The sequence below is a fragment of the Ambystoma mexicanum genome, chromosome 3p (assembly GCF_040938575.1).
Source record: "Ambystoma mexicanum isolate Mex_15411 chromosome 3p, UKY_AmexF1_1, whole genome shotgun sequence".
In the NCBI taxonomy this organism is placed as follows: domain Eukaryota; kingdom Metazoa; phylum Chordata; class Amphibia; order Caudata; family Ambystomatidae; genus Ambystoma; species Ambystoma mexicanum.
Genome location: NC_090925.1, coordinates 756,389,689 through 756,413,024, shown reverse-complemented (window position 1 = coordinate 756,413,024; position 23,336 = coordinate 756,389,689). Strand labels below are relative to the sequence as shown.

At 45.6% G+C, this 23,336-nt stretch overlaps 1 protein-coding gene across 1 annotated transcript in view; it reads left to right on the top strand.

The window, feature by feature from the left end:
• LOC138580811 (active breakpoint cluster region-related protein-like) overlaps positions 1-23,336 on the top strand; it is a 392,929-nt gene that overhangs the window by 50,110 nt on the left and 319,483 nt on the right. The window contains exon 2 of the mRNA XM_069651664.1: positions 9,864-10,006. Within this exon, the coding sequence (XP_069507765.1) occupies positions 9,864-10,006 (143 nt within the window). The remainder of the gene's footprint in view (positions 1-9,863; positions 10,007-23,336) is intronic.

Sequence of the window (23,336 nt, the reverse complement as noted above, 5' to 3'; positions counted from 1 at the left end):
CCCGGTTTCCTACTGATAGCAAATCCAACCCTTTAAAGAAGAATCAGAACCCTCTTTGGGAGATGTTTCATTAGACCAAGAAGAAAAGAATATAGCCTACCTCGGCAAACTCTTCTATCTCCCAGAAAGAGAGATACCTGTGGATAGGACAGGTGCAAGAATAGGAGAGGATGAGTATATCGCAGACTTTCCCAGATAATATGGGGGTGAGGACTCTATAGGAGAGAGGACCTGTGCTTCTTACCAGCTAGAAGTATGACTTGAAGATGGAACAATTTCATATCCCCCAACTACTACTGTAATGCCCAAAGGGTACCCTGAGTGGGAACGAAACTAAAATGGAAAATAATCTCCATCCCTGTTACGACCTCCCTGGGATGCCCAAGTCCTAGAGAACCCCAAGAAACTAGAACCAGAAGTGATAGGTACCAATATTTTGTTTACCCATTCTAAGGAAGTCCCATTTTCCTGGTAAACCAAAGAGGGACACATACCTTTTACCTCAGACCGTCCATGCTATGTGTGTAGAAAAGTTGGTCATTCAACATGACATTGCCCTCTAAACAAACTTGATCTTACCATTGATCAAGAAAAGGAAAAACTCACTTGGCATAGATCTAATTGGAAGGAAGATGAGGGTCCAGCAGAGATGTTGTTATTTACAGGAGATAAGACTTCTTATCAAATCCCTGTCATTCTAGAAGGGAAAACCATTTGGGCTCGATTAGACAGTGGGAGAAAGAGGTGTGCACTGCGAGCAGAGTTTCTTCCGCAGAAATGGAGGGAAAATAATAAAGAGAGGGTGGCCTGTGTGCATGGCCATTTTGAAACCTACCCACAATTTGAAATACCCTTTCCATTCTAGGTAAAGAGACCCATCTGGTAGTGGCCATAATTCCCAACTTGCCAATTCCACCGGTTTTAGGAACAAAATTATCTCAGTTCGATCAGTGGGTTACCTGGATAGCACAAATAAGACTAAAGCTAATACAATTGAAGTTCTCGTCAGGAAAAATACTATCCCCCAGACCCAAAGAGAAGGTGAATGGAAAGGAAACCCTCATGCCTCCGGCAGAGAAAACTAGCTTAAGGGGCATGCAGAATGCCTTTCACTGTGTTTCCGTCTCCTCCACTGTGGGCACCAGGAAAAGACAAGAGCAAGGCAGTGAAGACCTTTTCTGTTGGTTTCCTTGTGAAGCAGAATGGTCCAACGCGCATTGAGGAAGGTTATGTGAGAAACCTGAAGGTATTCTCATGCCTACTCCCCTTAGATCCTCTTTGCTGGTGGCCAGAGGAAGGCCATCGCTATTTGATCCTGACTCTGCGGGTGGACAAGAGAGGGAGGATCACCTGGGTGGAGGTTCCTTGGGGATTGGGAGTGAGGTACCTTTGGGCGAGACATGGTATCCTCTTCTCCTCAAGATAGTCAAACTAATCGTTCCCTGACCTTTGTGGGCCATTGCAAAAGTGTTCCATTTTCCTCTCCCTTTGAAAGGCAAAGTAATACTGGGATGAGGAAGAGACCACTAGGATCTAGGAAGATTACCTCCATTTACCATTCAAGTACTGACATGAAGAAGAGGCCTGATGGTCAGGCATGTCCCATGAACTGACTTAGTTGGAGTCCAACAAGGCAAACCCTCAGCTTACACCTGCAACTTATTAATCACACACATGTATATAAAAGCTGGAGCTGCAGGAGTAGAAGAGAGTTTGAGGGGGAGTTTGAGAGAGAGCAAGCTGGAAGTAGAACAGAATTACCTGAGTTGCCCAGGACCAGCTGGGGGAGGAAAGCGTGCCGAGATGATGAGGGTCTACAAGCTGAAGCAGCCAGTGGAAGCATGGCGAGGGAGCCATGCCTCCAAGCAGCCAAAGGAGTTTGGGAAAGGGAGCCAGTAGGCATGTCATTCCATTTTGCAGCAGTGTTCAGAAAATGCCTGCTCCCCTGGGATAAGAAAGGAGCCCAGGAGGGTCTGAGGGGCAGGTGGTGAGACCCTGACATCAGAAGAAGAAGACGATTGTTGGGGAAGTCAAGAAAACACAACTGGTGAGTGAAATGCAAGCAGCAACCCGGTATGTGTCTTACGCGAGCAAATACATATGAACTGAGCAAACACGTAACGAAGAAAGACGTGTTTATTTGAACTCTTGAATATCGTCAGCATATCAATGAGGTGATACTTAGTTTCTGACTGATCAAGTGCATGAAAACCCATCAGTGAAAGCTTCTAAATATAACTGTAAGCCTCCATCAGAAGAGGGGAGCTGTGCACAGAAACGAAGTGGGAGCAAAATTAGAAACCCGGAAGTATCCCCAAGAAAAGATTTTTAACAGTGAAATCGAATGAGTAAAATCAAATAAAGGAAACCGAATTGGTTGCTCCCTTAACCTGAATAAAACAACCCACCTTATCAAATTAAAAGAAGAAAGTGAAAGTAATTCACTGCTATGATGCAAACAGAACAGATGGCACGCAATGAACACTGCAATTGACGAACAAGTGAAAAGAACTTATTCTGAATACCAGATTGAATGTATATTGTAAAAGCCATCCTTATTGGACACTGCTTTAACAGACCACTTGATAGGTGTGAATTAAGAACTATATAGCAAAGTACTGAATTAAATGAAGGATTTAAATGTGATAAAAGTGTGAATCTGCATTCTACAAACTGTTTACTACATGATATCGGGAACGTTGAAGGAAACCTTAGAGTTCCTGGTTGCGTGACCTGTAATGGGTGGACCTGTGGTCTAAAACTGCGCCTTGACCAGAGATCTGCTACTTGTGAAGCAAAGGAAAAGTGAATGTTAAGTTCCTGGTTGCATGACCTGTAAGGGGTGGGTGGACCTGTGGTCTAAAACAGTGCCTAGACCAGAGAGCTTCTTGATATTAACAAGGAAGTTGGCTGTGGTGACAGGAGACCGAATGCCATCAGGCTTGGGTAAGGGCGCCCCAAGTTGTCAAAGACCAGTTGAAAGAGCAAAGTTGCAAGATACTTCTATTTGAACGCCTAAATTGCAGACACAATAGCAAATGCAAAACACCTAGTTCGAGATTTCTGGATAGAGGAAAAAACACCTAAATTTCAAACACAACAGCAAATGAAAAACACCTAGATTCGAGATTCCTGGATAAAGGGAAAAACGCCTAAATTGCAGACACAACAGCAAATGCAAAACACCTAAATTCGCCATTCTTGTATAGAGGGACAAATGCCTACATTTCAAGCGCAACAGCAAAGGCAACACTTAGATTGGCGATTCCTGGATAGATGGAGACACGCCTATATTTCAAACACAACAGCAAAATGCTAAACACCTACCACTTAAGTATTGCTGTACAGTAGTGATGTGAAATAATAGTAGGTGGGTTTCTCATTTAGGTGTGCTATGTGCTGTAGGTAAGCAGAGTGGTAGGGCTTCTAGAAACCAGCGATTGCTGTACTCCAGACCACGCTTACCTTAGTCGTTGCTGGTTGACAGCTGGCTCCATTGGCGAACACGGGCAACCACGGACTGGAGCTGCTTCTTCGGGAGCTGTGATTTGCCTTGGGGCCGTTAGGCAAATGGGCTGCCCGGGCAGGGGCTACCCAGGGAGTATATGTCTTATATGGGCCTTTTGGCCAATGGCACATCAGTGGCCGGGAAGGGAGGAGGAGAATGGGGGTAGCAGGAAGTGGGGAACAGGGACACTGTTTTGGGTGCGCTACTGCACACAAAATGCCCAAATTAACTTTAATAATGCTACGTGGCTAAGGCCACAAGGGAAAACACTTAGCCCAGGCAACCAGCATATGCCAAAACAGTGCTCTCAAATCATGTTTTATAAGTCCTGCCATGTGTATTGCATGCCAATTTCTATACCTGTACATATTATAAATGAAAACCACATGTACCAGAATGCATATGAAGTGAACATGAAAGGCTGGAACAGGTTTATTATTTCACACTTGACATAGCACAACTTAAGATCTCCGCAAACTACATATTATATTATTATTATATATAGATTGATTACAGGCGGTATTTTTGTGATTATTTAGAGAACAGGGATGTCAATTTCTATAACTATCGTACAATAGCATATTTGCAGATGGAAGAAAGGGTGCTTGTTCAATAGCAAAAAGGTAACAAGTGGTGAGCCATTTTATGAGGGTGAAACAAAGCATGACATAGATCAGGGACAAAACAAAAAAACTGCTAACTTACAAAGGTAACATTAATGTGCGGGGAATAGTACAGAAAACTAAATAGGAGAACTGTGCAATTATACAAAATTACACTGTGCAATTATACAAAATTACATTATTACGCTGCACTGGAGTGAGTGGTGGAGCCAGGTAGGGAGGGTAAGGAAGGAGAAGGGGTAGTCCCTCTTCAGCCAGTAGGTAGTTTAAGCCAAGCTCTGTAGCGTAGCACAGTCAGAGTAGCTTTGATTGTGATCCACAGTGAGTTCCAATAGAGCGGGGTGAGTTGGTAGAAGCAGTGGAAGCACTGAAGGGCATGGGGCAGTGAGGTTGAGGAGCAGAGGAAATGGGACGGTAAGTATGAAAAGATACAGACAGCGAGGTACTGAGGATCATCACTGTTGATAGATTCCTAGACTAGGAGAAGACAATTGAAAAGGGAGTAGTTTTGCGTAGAGAGCCATTCAGCCTGGTGTCAGCATTAGAAATGGGGGTGGTCTCTATAGGTCATAGACGGTGCTAATAGCAAAGTTGAGGACTTTGTCTGGAAGAAGGAAGGAGTAGAGAGGAAGGCTATCGTGTAGAGAAGAGTAGTTGCACAGTTTTCTGAAGATGAGGTTGGAGATTAGAGTTTTGATAGTGATGAATTGTTGCAGTAGGAGTTTGCTTTCAATGAGGACCTCAAGGTGTCAAGCCTTGGCAAGGAAACAGGTGGTTCAGGTGGGAAAGAGATAGGAGAGGGAAAGGTAGCAGGGGCGGCTCTTCCATAATGGGTGGAGGAGCCAAGCCAGCACAGTGAAAAAACCCTGAACGCTATCGCAGCTACAGCAAGTAACTGACTAGGTGCTCCAAGGTTTGCTTCAGTACTCCTGCATGCAATGGGCCACGCAAGGCCATGGCCATTTTGCTTGCCAAACCTTGCATAACCCAGTCGGGATATAGGCTGGGGTGTGCTACAGGGCTGCATGTGCATAGGGGGCACTCCTGCATGTCACTGCATGTTCAGAGGCAAAGGGGTGCTGAGATGGTGGTCCTCCATGTCCACCACAGATGTGCAGGAGCCAGGTAGTTCTCCCTGTTTCCTGGTTCCTGCTGCTTGCTGCATGGGAGGCAGAGGGCCTTCCTGACAGGTGTTTTAAGACAGTGTTTGGAGTCCCGATCAGCACTGCAAATCAGAAAAATAAAACAAGTTATGTATGTATGCGTGTATGCGTGCATGCAAGGATTTAGGTGTGTGTGAATGAGACAACGGGCCTCATTACGAGGTGGGCGGTAAGGGATTACCGGCACCGGTAAATGCACCGGTGCTGGTAATCCCTTACCGCCCTACTACGAGTTCCCTTTGCGGTTCCTTCCTTAACGCCTAGTTTTTTCAGGCGTTAAGGACGGGACTCGCAAAGGGACTCTAGAGCTAATAACGGTACCGCAAATTGCGGCACCGTTATTAGCGCCTTCCCCATTCCCATTGAGCCCTATGGGAGCTCAAATGGGAATGGGGAATGGTCCTGGTGAATGGGGAATTACCGGTCCCGCCAACCTTGGAATGTACGGGTAATTGCTCCATTCACCAGGGCGGAGTCGGAAGGAGTTTGGAGGCAGCCATGGCGCTAACAGCGCCATGGCTGCCTCCAACCTCGTAATGAGGCCCAATGTGTTGTTTGATGCATGTGTGAATGGGAGAATATTTTGTTTGGGTGCGCATGTGAATGAGAGAGAGCGTATAATAATAATAATAATAATAATAATAATATTAATAATAGTATGTTGAATGGGCACGCATGTGAATGTGAGTGTATGTGCTATCTGAATGTGTGCGATTGCATTTGTGTCAGGCATGGAGCAGGCCTCTGTATGGGGGACTAGAGGATGGCCTACATTTTTGCAGCTGCATTTTTTAGTGTCATGAAGGATAAAGTCAACATTTTGACTTACATTGGCGCAGCAAGTCTGGACATGTTTTCATACTGTAGCATGACATTTTCTACTGCCATCATGGATCAAGCCAACTTGATGAGTATTCTTAAGTGGCCATACTGCCCTACATTGGTGCAGCCAATCTGGACATGTGTTAAACACTTTCATACTGTGGCATGGCATTTTCTACCAGCAGCAAGGGTAAATTCAACATGATGAGTGTTCCTAGATGGCAAAACTGGCCTACCTTTGTGCAGCCAGTCTAGCAGTGTTTTAAAAATGTACAGAATGACTGAACCAATGTAGGTTAGTATGGTCACGTAATAACACTGTCTTACTGTGGCATAGCCTTTTTTACTGACATCAAGGGAAAAGCCAACATGATGAGTGTTATTTTGTGGCCATACTGGCCTACATGGGTGCAGATAGTCAGGGCAGGTTTTCTTACTATGGCATGCCATTATTACTGGCATTAATGGTAAAGTTAACATGGTGAGTGTTCCTTTGTGGCCATACTGGCCTACATTGAAGCAGCCAGTTGTGACAGGCTTTCATGCCATGGTGGCATGCCATTTTAAAAGTCCCCATGATGAGTGTTTTTATATGGCTGTTCTGGACCTACATTTGTGCAGCCAGTTGGATATGTTTTCTTACTGTGGCATGGCATTTTTACTGGCATCAAGAGTAAAGCTAACATGATTAGTCCTCCTATGTGGCCTTACTGGCCTACATTGATTGGTGCAGCCAGTTGGGACATGTTTTCTTTTAGTGACATGGCATTTTTTACCTGAAAAGCCACAGGGGTATGTTCTTACTTGGGGGTACTGGCATATATTGACAGAGCTAGCATGGACATGTTTCCTTATAGTACCATTACTGGCATGATGGGCAAAGCAAACATTAGTATGTTCATATATGGGAATACTTGCATATTGGTTCAGCCAGGATGCTCATGTATAGGCACAGCAAGTCTGACAATGTTTTTTATCCTGGCATATATTGAGGTTAGGGGCATCATGAAAATGCTTTGAAAAATGCTTCTGTGCACTGTTGAGGGTTTGGCATCGATTGTTTGTTTGTCGTGTTACCCTACAAAAGTGGGACACTAACAGATTTGAAGAAAGCAGGGAAGAGTCCAGTGGAGAGAGAGGTTAAAGATATCAAAGAGAAATGGGCATATGATTGGGACAACGCCTTTTAATTTTGAGGAGCAAATGGGTTGATTGGAGTGCAAGATGGGTTGGTGCTGCGGAGAATGGGTGCTAAATAGGCAGGAGAGCAAGAAGGGAGTAATCAAGAGTAGACGTGATAGGGATAGAGGTAGTAGAGAGAAATAGGTTGAGAGAGGAAGAGAGGGGAGGTTTGTGAGAGTGTCATACATTTTAGAGTTTCAAGAGCAAAGTCATTAGCAGAAAAGGAGGAAGCAACAGGTATTGACTTGGAAGGAGGTGTGAGCAAAGCATGTCAGGTAGATGAGGATTTTCAAGTTGATGATGTAGGGAGGAGATTTGTTAAGTAGGAAGACTTTGCAGAGTCCAGAGCAGAGAGAAGTGAGGGAATTTGTGTACGCTAGGAGCAAGGTGGGGGTCTGCGATCAGCGCTACCATCGCAGTTCCAGGAGAATGTTTGTTTTGTGGGTCTAAAGATCAGAGTTTTTTATGACTGAGGACGGGGGCCCGAATGTGTGAATGTACGTGCAGGATAGTGTTGGTCAAATGGTGCCTTAAGTGCATAGCGAAAGTCTGGAAAAGCACACTGAATGGAAGGGACATGAATAGGGGAGAGAGACAGGAGAGAGGTACGTACATCATCAAGGTAAGGGGCAAGAGTATCCGGTTGTAAATCCTCTCGAAAATGTAAACCATTTAGGGTATTCCTGTAGAGTTCTGGATCAGGACTATTAATATAATAAAAGTCACCCAGAAGATATATTCATTGTTATATTTCTAAAACCTGTCACATTAATATAACCATCAGACTCCACTTCCTCAAAATTATATAATATCCAAAGAATAAGCCGTGAAATATTATATTCCTTAATTTGTATTCAGCAATACATTCATTTTACAATATGAGTCAGTCAGTTATGGATCCAACCCTCGGATTCAGTGGGGCCTTCTCATATTAGGGGCACGCTCACTTGTATGTCCTCTATGTTTTGTGAGCTTAAGGTGCATTTTTCAATAACCTTATAATTTTCATGATAATGTTCTTAATCTATTTGAGAGTGAACGTGCTCAGCTGACCCAACTCACTGAGTATGCGGTGACTGGAAAATGAAAAAGGCAGGAGATTCCAGAAAGTCAAAGCATGATTGTGTAGGTGTAATGGGGTTTAGCGGGTAACCTTATTCTCTAGGGGGTGCGACGAACATTGAAGCATTTCCTCATGGATTACATTAAAAGGAGGGCACTAGGACCTCCTTTTGTTGTATTCCCAGAATCAGGTAAGAGCAAGTATTTACACACTGTGACGTATAGAAGAGATTGAGTGTTATGATGGTTACATATTGTTTAAGGTCTTTTATGTGAATATATGATTGATATTGGTATATAAAAACGAGTTTTATATATATTTTAGCATGAACGAAAAAGAAATATAATAGTTCATTACTTGATCTGTTTGGATATAATACAATTGTGACGAAGTTGATTCTGACGGTTGTACAACTGTGTCAGGTGTTAGAAATATAAAAATGAATATATCTTCGAGGTGATGGATATTATATTGAATTTCCTCTTGGTCATGGATGAGGGGAAAGGAGGGTCAGAAGTCCTTTAAATTAAATATTAAACATTATAGTTAACAATGGAATGATCAGGGGGAGAGGGGTCGAAGGGTTTGAGTGAAAGTTGAGAGACAGACAACTTCAAGAGACTTCCCAGCAGACTGGGTAGGAAGGTTATGGAAGGAGTAGTGAGAATGGTCAGATAGGAGGGATTTAAATTCAAGGTGAGTGGCTGGAGAGGTCTTGGGAAGGTTAAAGTTCCTGAACATACTGATGGGGATGGAACAAGGGGCAAGTGACTCAAAGAGAAGGTTTGGGTCAGGAAGAAGAAGCTAAGAGGGTTAGAGGGCGACCAAGAGCCATCACAGTAAGAGGAGTAGGAGGGAGGGGCGGAATAGTAGCATGATCAAAGAGGGGAAGGTGACATCAGAGGGCGCACGAGGCAGTGTTAAGGGCCTTAATCATAACAAACCCCCTCCACTGCCCTTCCCAAAAGGTGGAGGAGAGTGAAAGAAGGCAGCGGAGTCAGTGTGGAGAGCAGCTAGCCACACAGCGTCAGGCGGGGGGATACAGGTTTCTCTAATAGCAAGATGTGAAGACTGAGGATAATGAGAGTCAAAGTGGTCAGTGATGTGGGAGGGCTTGCTGCAGAGGGATTGTAAATTCCAGAGGCCCTGGCGAAAGAGTGATAGGAGGGGTGGGGAAGAGGAGCAGATGTTCTGTTGGTTGTGTGGGCAATGAAGATTTGACTGTGGAGTCTTTAACAGTAGAGCGGGAGGTAATGGTGGATTCTGAATAAGAGGTGGTGACCTTGATGGATTTAGACCAAGCAGAATAGATTGCTTAATGTGAATGAGAATGTTTTTGTAGCTCAATCTTATTTGGTGCTGCGTTTCCCTACTACTCATATGCTGTATTTGAAGAACTGTATTGGCCTACATGTGTAGGCCTATAAGTTAAAGAAAAGCTGTTTAAAAATAAATCACTGGCTCTGAGACATGGCTTGTCTTTCTTTCTCCCTTCTTCCTAGTTGTAGAATCGGATTTGGAAGATGACGAGGATTGCGAGGCTGTGTTTGAACAGTGCACCATTGGCTCCCTTACCTTTATGGACAGCCCCCTGTGCCTTCTACGGGGGTCTGATGACAGCGGCCCGACCTCACCTAATGATCCAGTAAGTGACCTGTCTCAGAAGGACCTTTGGATCAGTCTTCACCCAACATTCAACAGTGTGGGTCTGTGGTGAGGTTTGGTTAGCAGGAATGGGGATTTTCTGTAAGAGAAGCTGGACGCAGTTGGGTTTGAGTGAGCAGGGCTCAGTCTCAATGAGTAAGGCTTAGGTTCAGTGAGCAAGCATTGAATTCGATGAGTATGCCTCATATTAATTAAGCAATATAACACATGTAATGCCCTGGGACTCACGTTAAAGCCCTTGCCTTTGCTCAGGTTTCTAACCGAGCAAAGTGAGGGCTTTAACATGAGCCTGGGGCTTTACCAAACCAGTAATGCCCCCCTCCTCCAGTTATATTGCTATTAGTACCCCAGTATGTTGTACAAGGGTACTAATAGTGTTTTTATCACAAGCTGAGAAACAGCGTGTTTGCCGTTGCTCAGTTCGTGATAAAACTACAAAAAAAGATGGCCACCATGAATCGTGACAAAGGGAACTACTCGGAGTCCCTTTTCCCTTTCAATGGGGGACATTCGGGAGTGGGAGATGCGCCGGGAACACTACTGTTGCTGGCGCCAGTGAGGAACAACGCAGTGCAAGGTAAGTGGGGAGGGGGGCTTAAATATGTGGAAAAGGACAATGGGGCACAATTACCTGATTCCCGGTGAGGGAAGGTGTCAGCCTCCCGCTCTGAGGAGACTCGGAGCAGGGTCTTTACTGGTGTGGTAACGACCCCATTCTGAGCCTCCTTATTGGCTGGGAGGCTGCTACGCCTACCCTTCTTGCTGGATACTACTTAGACTGGAGATCAATGAGCAAGGCTGGTTTCATGAGTGAGTCTGGGATTTAGTAAGCAAAACTCTGATTCAGAAAGTAAGGCTGGGATTTATTTTGTACAGCTACGATTCAGGGAATGAGACTAGGGTGAAGTGAGCCTGACTCCAATAGATGAAGTGAGGCTGGGATTCGTGGGGGTGAGGCCAGGATTGTATGACTGAGGCAGGGTTCATGGAGTAAGGCTATAGGTCTGTTAACAAGGAGGGGTTCAGTGATTGAGGATTAATTCAGCCACCCTCAAATTAAATTCCTCACCAACTACAAACAGTCATTGTCTTCAGTAAAATATATATCTGAACATTCAAGGTTTTTCGGTTTTAGTTTTATAAAACATGTCACAGCCAAGGGATCAACATATGACTCAAAACCAAGTTCTATTATTGAAATATTTGCATTACAACAATAGAAAACTAAGGGGTTGTGGTCATTCAATGGGAATTCAATAGAACATAAACAAATCAGGCTTCTTTCTAAACTCCTGAGCCACAGTGCTTCCCTCACTCCAATCGACTCTGCCTCCCTGGTGTTAAATGAAAATAGTCACTCACAGTCTTTGGAGGTACAGTGTCTTGCACTTCTTTCTTGGCAGCTGTGCTTGCTGGCTTGGGTTTCATACAATTGGTCAGGATGTCGCACTTTTTCTCAGGCAAAACAGGAACTATTACCCAAAGTGCCCTGGATTTGTCAGACACTTTAAGATCTTTTGCAAGATGTCATAGGACCCTGGCTTAATGCCCTTTTGTAGCTTGTCAGGATCCTCTTTGGGTACTGCCGCTCCACCTTGGTAGGAGTCTGCCCCGGGGCTCATAGAGGCCTCTCTCTTCCTGACCTTCTTCTTGGACACTTTCACCTTCATGTTTCATGTTCCCTAGCCTTCATCTTCCCCCTCTCCTTCGTTCTCTTTCTCCTCCTTGATGATCCTCCGCTATCTAATCAGCTCCCCATTCACCTCCACATTTCCTTCCCTTATCATTTCCTTGTTCCCTCTAGTGCTCCAGTGTTTCTCCTCTCTCCCCTCCATAATGGCCCCCATCTCCCTCCATGGACTTGTTTACCCCTCCTCCTTCTTTCCTATATACACCCACGCACTCTCGCTCCTTGCTAGTCTCTCTGTCGCTCTGTCTCTGATGTTTTCCCTTCCTGCATACGTGTAGGTCCCCCTTACTAGCTTTATCTTCTCTCCTCCTCTCTCTGATATTCTTCTCTCCTCCTCCTTACTGCTCCTCTTCACACCCTCTCCCTCTCTCTCATCTCCTTCCCTCCTCCATTGAACCCCTCTCCTTCTACATCACCTCCGCTCTCACATCTGCACCTTTCCTCCTTGCTGCATTGCCATGCATGGTCCTTCACAACACATCCCCATCATCTGACTCCCACACCTCACTCTGTCACACTATCCTCTTTTTACGCTAGAAGGATTACCAACAGGGTTCCTAATTGCTTGAATGACTCCACATGTGACTACATGGGAAGCGACTGCTCTGGTTGATGTACTTGCGAGGGAACTACAAATTCCCCAGCTGCAGCTGTTTGGTGGACAGTTCCATGTGTGGTCACTGATCCCTGTTTACTTCTATGCAGACGATCATCTTGGATTCAAATTCTTTGTTGTAGCTGTGGCAGTTACTCTAAAAGCTCTGAACATTCTAGATATTTGTAGTGGGTACACAAGCTATTTCCTTCCTTGCGTAGGCTCCCGAAAACAATTGCAGTCTGGATTCATGTGGGTGTGTGCAATAACGACCTCCGCTATATGTCTCCATTGAACCTAGTTCTTCATAACAAGGTGCCGGTCTCCACGGACACCCACGGTGAGGATCCATGGCCCACCAGACCAAGTCACCAAATCTCGGCTGTTACGCGTGTTGTTTTCTGTGATAATGTCAAAGCCTTTATGCATTGAGGCCTTTCTCCCAGTAAGTTCTCCTTGTCCAGGATTCTGGACATCTTGGTTAAGGCAAGCAGGGAACCCTCAAAGACCTACAAAAGGATCTACTAACTGAGGGCCAAGGGAGTTCCCATGGTTGCTAAAGGGATGAAAGGGGATGAAGTTTCTCCTTGCTGGGGTTTTATGTTTCAGAGGTTACTTTGCGATGGCCTGGGAGCAGGCCCTTTTGCCGCCAGACTATGAAGGGAAACACTAAATACCAAGCCCCTCCTCAAACCAACTGGAAGGGGAGCTAGTTCATCCAGCAGCCTGCAATGAAAGAGGATGTTAACAGGAGCTGGGCTACAGGCCTGAGTTACCTTACAGCACCATGGGGGCGTATGCAGCAAGCATTCTCCAATGACAAAATAACACGCCATGCTAAAGGAACCCTTTGGCACCAAAAGGGGATCTTTGTTGCCATTAAAACCAGTGATAATATCCCCAAAACTGCGTGAAATAACCATATACAACATTTGACATTCTTAATCCTTATCCAACAAACTGTGCGCTCCCCACCGCAGCCCAGGTCTGTTAAACGGCTCTCAGAGAGTGCTCTGAGAATAGAGCTGGGTGAGGCACACTCCCTACAAAGTTCCCATAGCCTAGGCCACAACAGCAACACCACAGCACCCCACCTCATTTAACATAGAAGCCTTAGGATACATACGTTCACATGGTGAGTATGTGACAAACACATCCCCACCCACAAGACCTCCTGCCTGCGGGAATCCCCTTGTGTGATAGCTAAGATGGTAGCTCCTGGGAGTCCCTCATGGGCAAAAAGAACAGTTATGCCCCAAACCATTGCATCAGCAAACATCAATGAATGTACAATGCTTTAATTTGAGTCAGCAGTCACACTCCACTTGTCTATTGGCAGCTGCAGACTGCCAATATTACTGATTCTCTAGCACTTAGCTGGCATGCCCCCCACTCTCTTTAAAGGCCAGTTTACCCAGGTGGTTCATCCATGCGGGCATGACATAGGGCCCCCCCGCTGAGCGATTCCTCACTCCAGGCTGCAACACACACATCCTCATGGAAGAGTCCATCGATTATGGTAAGCCAGGCTATATGTGTTTGTGCGCTGCGATCCAGATAAGTTGCTTCCTCAGTTACCTGGCATGTCGCCTCCTTTCTGCAACCTCACCTCCTCCCCCACACCCCCTTGTGACTCCTTGGTGGCTAGCTCTGTCCAGCCACCACACCACAGCAGAGCAGGCCTCGACTTCCTCCCATGCTGCTGGGCAATGCAGTGCATCCAGGCCATAACTCTTCTTGTATGAGCACATAATCCAAACTCAGGTTGCACCACTCGCGTGATCTGCTGTCCCCAGGCACTCAGCCCACCACGCCACCTCAGCTGTCCACGGATCAGGAGCACCCATGCCTACTGCCTCCTTGCTTCCAGGTGTAGTACTTCTCGGGTAATGTTCTTGTAGAGCGGCACCTCATACTCAGAGGGGTGCCAGCTTCACGGGAGTCACTGTTCGCCTTGCTCTTCCCTCTCTCTCTCTCCCTCCACTCCGCGGAGAGGAACCCGCGAGGCTGGCCTGATGAGCCAAGGTCCCAGAGTGGACGCATGAGGCAGCTGCCCCATAGGGGTTATCGCTGTCTCCCCGCTCCCTCCCACTCTTGAAAATAACACCATCAGAATCATGTTTTTCCACTCCTCATCATAATATCTTCTTTCTTCCATTGATTAGGCAAGGCCCACTACCCTGGACACCCGAGGGATGATCTGCCTTTTGTCCTTGGAGGTCAACATTCTATCAGGCCCCTCTGAAAGGCTTCCGTCTGCCTCAAAGAAGTTCAAGTCACATGACGTGGAGTAAAGAACTTTATTAATAACCGAGCACTATTTGCACATATATGTTGCATCAAATGAGCCACACTTGAAGAGACCTGTGGTGTGTATGTGTTCCTGGTTTCTGATACAGGTGATAAATAAGCATCATTAACCCCAATCTATGTGGCCGTGTTCAGGCCAGGGTTTACACTTGTGATCTACTCTCATACCTCCAGTGGTATTGAAGGGAGTCATCAAATGCTCCTGAGGCTTCCTGAGGATCCAGACTGATGACTTTGGGGGTCATTATAAATTGGCTGGTGCGGTAATAACGGGCCAGCATTAATGTATACCAACACATTACCACAACAGCCAATTACGAGTTTGGCGGTGCAGTGGCGGAATGACGTCCAGCTAAGAGTTGGAGGTCATCCCGATACTTTACCAGCAAAAATCACCGGTATTGCAGGCGCCGCAAATACAGGCAAAATCCCCCATGTAGTCCAGTGGGACTCCATGAGATGGGGTTTTACACCGACTAACGCCATTTGTAATCTGGCGGTAGTACCGCCGGACCAAGTTGCGGTAATAGTAGTTCCGTTTGCCAGTATTCTGGCAGATTTACCGCCACAATAACCGCTAACATGTAACGAGGCCCATTCTCTCTTCCTTGTAGCCTGACTACATGACATCCTGTCTCATGACAATTTAGCAAGTTATTTCTCTCGGAACTATTCTCCTGATTTATCACCTAATACCCTTGACGGCCAGTGGTCAACGATGGACTAGGGAGCTTGGGTGATTCTGTGTGGGCCGGCTCTGGCACCTAGATCAGCCAGCGGGTGGAAGCTCTCGGCCTCCAAGGTCGCACCAATCCCACAACTCAGCCTCCAATATGAGGCTTCATCACAGACATACAATATCAATTCTATGCAGCATCTAATACAAGGGCTAGCCAATATCTAAGCACTCTGTTTTGACAGATAGGCAAACTGAGCCACTGCGAAATACACTGATTTACCAAAGATCACACAATGTTTGGGTAATGGAGGAAGCTGAGATTGGAGCTCGAGTGTCCGATCTCCACAGTCAGCTGTTCACCTGCTAGGCTACATTTACTCTTAATTTATTTTTATTTATTCATTTTTACATTTATTATACGCCCAGACCCTGAGGTATCATGGCGTAGTTACAGACAGTTCAGGTATTACAATTAGTACAAATAAACAGTGGGTAGTCAAAACAGTAGTTTCATAAGGGGTACATAGTCATTTCAGGGACACATACTAGGCAGGTTAGCAAGGTTGAGGACTGGTTGGGATAGGCTTCGTCTCTCAAAATAGGTTGAATAGTCAGGTTTTTATTGATTTTTTAAAACGCTGGAAGGATTCTTCATTCTTGATATTTGTCGGGGGAGCATTCCAGTGTCTGGGGGCCAGGACTTTGAAACTGCTGACCTCCCCACCCCCCCCACCCCCACCCCCCGCTCTCGAGCTTTTTTAACGTGGGATTTCAAGGGGTGCATTTTTGTTAGATCTGAGGATTCTGGTGGAGTATTTTTGTCATGACTATCGTCATGGTCTTATAACTACTGGTATATAAGGAACTGAGGGAGCTACCAGATTTTCCAGTGACTCAGAGAACTCCACTCTTTGAACTCTACTCAACCTTGTCCTACAAACGTTTTTTCTAAACGAAGACCTTGCATCAATCAAAGTTATGTAACAAAAGGTTTGGCAACAGGAACAGCGTTTCAGGACAACTTCCCTTTTTCCATTTTCTGCCAGAAAAGGAAATCATTATTGTGTGAAATCGTTCAGCCAATGTGTGCTCAAAGGAAACAGCTACTTGTTATAAACATTTTCAATGGATGTGAAGTCCACCAGTGAGTGAGTTTGTTTGTGACTACATTTATGAGGCAAACCCTAACTTATCCAACACTCTTAAGAACTGAGCCTCCTTCTTCTTGTCACTAGGACATATTTCAAGGAAAAGATAGCTGGAAAGGTAAAAGACTGAATTAAGCTCTAGGAAAAAGTTTATGTTTCAGTTTTTCCCTAAAGATTAGATCGCTCTGCTAAAATTTGAGCTCAATAGGCAGTACAGTGGCGGTTCATCTAAAATGGGCACAGGGCCACCCTGAATGAACCAAGCCAGCACAGTGAAAACACTGAGTGCTCCCTCCGCTACAGCAAGCAAAGTGGCTGGCTGTAACTGTGAAAGAGAAGCATTATTTCCCTTTGACAGTTTCTGTTCCCCAGCGGGTGTGTCCAATGAGCCATGCAAAGCTGGGGGCATCTTGCGTCCTCATCCTTGCATTGCCCATTGGGGATGAAGGCTGCATTTCCAGGCACCCCTTTGATATAGAGCTGTACATGGCACTTAGAAACAATGCATTTATTTTGTCACAACAAATCCAGTGTGAGATACTCAGCCCGCTTTTTGTAGTCTGAGTCTTGTGGCCTTGTGTATCCATTATGAAAGCGGGGCTTAAGTGACCAAAATGCGCAGTGAGGTCACACCTGACAGGGCCACCGGTACTTGCTTCACTGGGGATACTTGCTTTACTAAGAGTGAGTGCAGGAGAGGTCAATGTTGCTTCACTTTTCATGGGCTTGATGTCATGCAGGTGAATCCACGCCCTACTTCTTTTCAGCTTCACTGCAGTAGGGCTTATTTCCTCCACTTCATATGGGCCTTTAAATCGAGAGGTACTCCATGTACGCACAAACTTGCGTACTAGCACCTGGACCCCTTTAGATACTGGCAGTGCCTTTAATGCATTTTCCAAATTGATGGGCAAATTGTCTTCTTTATTTACATTTGACCCCTCTGCGACGCTTGATCTGCTGAGAAATAAAAGAAATACTTTGAGTCATCGTTTTTAAATAATCATGCATTTCATCGCCTAGTCCCCTCGCTACAGTGTGCGCATCTGTATTTGCCCTTGTTGGGGGTGGGGGTGAGAGGAATTCTCATTTGGCGTCCAGTCACCAGCTCATGCGGAGTTAAGTGGTGATCTGAACCAGGTTGTTTCTTACTGCATATAATGCAAGGGGTAGGCAATGGAGCCATCCTTTCTTTAATGTCAATTTAAGCTTTGATATCCTTTCTTTCAGAAGTCAATTCAATCTGTCACATATCGCGTTGGCTTGCCCGTGATAGGCCAAAACAAACTTATGCTTAATGCCTAAAAGTGAGACTATATTTTCAAAGAGTTCATTCACAAAATACGGTCCATAATCGGTTGGCAAAACTTTGCACACCCCCCATCTTGCAAATACCTTGTGGACTAAAAACATTGCAGCGCATGCAGCATCAGGATGCGTGCATGGACCTGCTTCAATCCATATGGAAAAGGGACAGACTACAATTATCTTGTATCGATAGCCATTACATGTTTGCAACATATCCTCTTAATCTATGTGAAAATGTTGGAAGAGGCCATTAGGTCTGGGAATTACTCCTCTCACCATTTGCAGGGTGTGCTCTGTTGTAAATTTCTGGCATGCAATACAGTTTACAATGAACTGTGCCACATGCTCACTGAAACAGCAAACAAGTCAACATTCAAGAAAGTATATTGCTTACAAGCCCCAAAAGACTCATGTGTACTTAATGCCAAGATTATATATAAACAAGCTGCTGTGACTGCACCATATTACTACGCCAGAAGAAAATAAGGCTGAACCCAGGTAGGGTTATGTGATAGGAAGGTTTAATTAAATTGCCCTATAGATATTTTATCTATTAATTAAACCTTCCTATCACATTGTATCTATAGGGCAATTTAATTAAACCTTCCTATCACATAACCCTACCTGGATTCAGCCTTATTTTCTTCTGGCGCAGTAATATGGTGCAGTCACAGCAGCTTGTTTTTTTAGTTTAACAAACGGAGTCGAGGAACTCAAAGTCTCCGTTCTATGACACACCCATGCGACAGCGCACATTTTTGCAATTAACCAGGTCGCGGAGACATATAGTGATATCGACCCAAAAGTTCCTTCGCATTAGTAAGATTATATATAAAGTCGTGTTACAGGTAAAGTTTGGAGTACAGTCTGTTTGTTTATATAGACTCTAAGTTTGTTTTGGTATTTCCTTGCAGTTTGATTCACTCTTGAAGAAGGGGTGTTGACCCCGAAATGCGTTGTGCCTAAGTCAGATTGTCTGATCCCCAGAATACATTGAAATCAATAAATATCTTCAGCATTGTTTTACTCTTTTGTTCTATTGTTTGTCTAAAAGTGTTTACACAACAGATTGATTCTTTTCATAAATATTCGGCTGTTCTTTAGCATTGAAAGTGTACAGGGGACGGGAGGTTCCATAAATTGGACCTCTTTCCTTAATTTCGCCTGAATTATCTTGCCCTGAGAGATCTGGTGATCAACACACACATGGAAAGAGTACTTCAGAGCTACTTTAGAGAGAACGAAGTAGAGGGAATGGACTGTTGGACCATATGGGATGCTAGTAAGGCAGTGGTGAGGGGAGAATTTATTGGACAGAAGTTACCCATATTGAATTAGAGCAAGTGGTAAGGGAGGCTGAAGGGTTACATAAATGGAAAGGATTGGTTAAGGCATTGAGGTGCACAGTCAACAGGAAGCTAACTTGGTGGCTAGTTCTGCCAAAAAGATGTTGCAGACGAAGTAAACTTATTACACAAGGGGAAATAAAGCCAATAGATTATTGGCGGCAAAACAGCACAAACATAATCTGCGGAATTGTATAGTTGAGTTGAGGGATAAGTGGTGAGTCCTATGTAGGGTGGAATTGGAGAAACGAGGGATTGTGGACAGGTGTTACAGGGAGATATTTGGCAAGGAACAAATAGATCCAGAGGAGCAAAGGGATATAATAGAAGAATCGAATGTGCCTACCATTGCTCCGGTGGACAAAGGACTCTTGGAGAGCCTGATAACTCAGGAGGAGGTAGAAAGGAGAGTAAACTCCCTACCCCCAGCAAGACCTCTGGTTGTATGGTTTGGGTAACACCTCTTTTAAAGTTATGCCACTCATACTCTTATTTGACACCATTGGGGAAAAGGTCCCGTTTCCCTGCATATGGCTCAATCAACAGCTATTTTGGTGCTTAAACCAGGAAAGGATCCAAGTTGCTGCCTGACTTATCACCCCATCTCATTCCTCAATGGCAATGCGAAAATGTATGCCAAGAAAGAGGCATGTAGGCATGAGAGGCACCTGGCAGGGCTGTCTGCTATCTCCCTTGGTTCTTGCAATGTCCATGGAACCCTTGGCTTGTTTGCTACGAAAGGAGGAGGGCATCCGTGGTATATTAAAATTGTTGTCCCATTATGGACAGCAGCATAAGTTAACGTTATATGCAGCCTATATCCTCCTGTTTCTGCAAAATATGGATCAGACTCTACCCCTGGTAATGGGGAGCTTGAAGTGGTTTGCGAGGGTCTCAGGCTTCATAATTAACAATGGGAAATCTAAAGGCCTTAATGTTACTGAGAACCCTTACAAGGTCAGCTGATTGGAGAGTAAGTTCTCGCTCTGATGGGCTAAAGGCATGATGGACTATTTGGGAGTGAAATTGATGTTAAATTATAGAGACCTGTATAATGCTAACCTACCAGATATCTGGAAGATGACAATTTAGGGAGATGGGATCTTCAAGACTACTCATGGTTATCCCAGAAAGCGGCAGTGAAAATTATCTTATTCCCAAGAGTTCTGTATGTGTTCCATGCCCCTCCTATACCGATCCCGTGGCAATGGTTAAACAACTACTGGGGGAAATATTTGTGTTCATTTGGAATAGGATATGTCCTACAATTGCCAGAACAATTTTGACTAGGGCTCTGCTGTTGGGAGGGCCGGGTATCCTGGACATAAGTCGATACTTATTAGCTGCTGAGATTGCCCATATGCTGTAATGGTCCAGTGAGCAGGAAATCAAGTGCTGGAGAGATGTGGAGCAGGGTGCTACATCTTTATCTTTGAGCAAGCTCCCCTTCCTTGACGGGACAGGGAGACATAGTGGGGGTTGCATATGAGGACCGCAAAAAAATAACTACGGTCCAAACATTAAACACCACACACCACAAATCCCTCATCATATACATATCCGCTAACCTCAAAACGAATATGTGTGTACTCATCTACAGGCCACCAACCTATGACCCTACATTCGTAGACACCTTCGTAGAAGCAGTCACCAACATGGCCATTAAGCATGATCACCTGATCATCCTTGGAGACTTCAAAATCTAGTTTGAAGAAGAGAACATCAACTTAGCCAAAACATTAACCAATCAACTAACGACAATACATCTAAGACAAATGATGAAAGGAGCAATGCACAGAGCAGACCGCACAATAGATACAATCTTTGGAAACAACAACCTGGTCACAACTGCACCCCCATTGCAAATCCTCTGGAGTGACCACCTCACTGTATCCTTTGTGATCCAAACACCATCAATGATACCTGACCTTTGCCCTAAAAACCAACCAACCCAGAAATTAAACTGTAGAACCATCAACAGTGCAGACCTAAACTCAACACTGGAAACCCCAAAACCATCACTCACTGACCTAAATGCAACCAGTATAGAACCAAGGACAGATGGAATCGTAAAATGGATCACAAAGACAGTAGATGACATTGCACCTGGCTGAGATGGGGGGGAGAGATGCATACTACACCTGGCTGAGATGGGGGGGGAGGGGATGTATACTTCACCTGGCTGAGATGGGGGGGGGATTTATACTTCACCTGGCTGTGAGTGCCTGAGAGAATGGACCATGCTCATACCCCAAAGCAGCCCAGACTGGACCTGACACCTGACCACATAATGAAAGATGAAATCTGCCCTAACATGTAAATGATGCAGTGTCACAACCATTCCATAGCCATCTACATGTGCACTGTACCTAATCAGACCGTATCCCCCTCAACACAATGCAGTTACAAGCAATTACAATGGCCAATACACAGCACCAAATACCATCAACTGAAAGGACAGTCCCCAGTACTGCATACATAGGAGTCACATGAGGGCCAAATACATTAATGCACCACTACACTGACACAGAGGTCCAACAAAAGTGCATTTCACCATTTGTGTTGCATAGCGACATCATCATGAGGCTGACATCAACGGCGCCAGGATGAAAGCATAAAAAATTACTGGACATCAGCCAGATCATGGAAACAACCGGCGTGGACTAACACAGTGCATGAGCACTCACAAGGAACTGGACCCACCTACGCCCACTAGTCGATGGCACGCACACCAGTCCATAAGAGGAATACACACATAGCAGTCACATCGTGTGTCTCCATTCATGCATGGGAATGTGGTTGCAATCAGGAAATCAATGCATGCTATGGTGTCATTGATCAAGGTCACATATGATGTGATGACTTACACATATACATTGTTGCCCACATGCAGGTGATGCAGGCTATCCCTTGAAGAGGTGGCTCCTTACCCCAGTCCGGAACCCACAGAACAGGCACGAGGAGGACTACAATCGTGCACATACACGTACCCGTGTGGTGATTGAGCAGACATTTGGCCTCTTGAAGGCACGGTTTCGCTGCCTCAGCAGGTCTGGTGGGGCACTCCTATACCGCCATGAGAAGGTGGCCAAGATCTTCATGACATGTGTCATGCTACACAATATGTGCATCAGACGGAATGTTCCCCTGCCCCCTGATGCAGAACTGCAACCACCTGACGATGAGGATGAGGAAGGTGGGGATGGGGCAGCACCTCAGGGAGGCAGCGATGCACAGGAGGGACGTGCCATGCGTCAGACTCTCATCAACCAATGTTTCTATTACACATGGACGTGGGGTGTGACATGGATGTGGCACTCGGGGCACTGGGTGTGTCAGGGACATGGACACTGTAGACTGTTCACCAATAAAGCACATGTACGCAATAAGCAATGTCCACACATGTGATTCATGAGTCACCAAAATGTGTATTAAAGAACCATAACAAAGTGAACAAGCCCTCCACCCCACACACCCTCTCCCCGTCCCCCCTCAACACCCCCACACACCCTCTCCCCACCCCTCAACTCCCCCACACACCCTCTTCCCCCTCCCCCCTCAACTCCCTCACACACCCTCTCCCCTCTCCCCCCCTCAACTCCCCCACACACCCTCTCCCCCCTCCCCCCTCAACTCCCCCACACACCCTCCCCCTCCCCCCCTTGACTTCCCAACACATGGTGTGCAGTAGCGTGCACCAGTAGTCCACATGGCACCCGTATGCATGGCTGTGCCTACTGCCCTCCCCCTCTTCCAGCACCAGGTGCCCCCCTGTCCGATCTGCGCAGGTTCCTGCCAGACTGACGCACAGGGCTGGTCCTAGTAGAGCTGGCATTTGATGATGGTCCAGATTGTCCTGGCAACTGTGGTGGATGCATGTCCCGCATTGCTGCCACCATTTCCGAAAGGACATGGCACACTGCTGCAAGTTTTGTGCAAATGTCCTTTGAGGTGGACTCGATGGCTGTTTTTAGCACAATCCCTAATGTCATCCCTTGCACGGGTACATTCTGTAATATGCTGTGTCAACAGCCCTGTGAGTTTCTCCTGGCGCCTCTGTATAGCCATGATCCCCTCTTGGATGGTTGTCACTGGGTTGGAAGTGTGAGGCGTTTCCACCATGATTTGGTCATCAGGCACAGTTGGTGTGGGGCTGAAACTTGCCAGCCATGAATCTCCAGGTGACAGCCCGTGCATGCTGCCGTCCACCACGCTGCATGGGGATAGGTGTGGT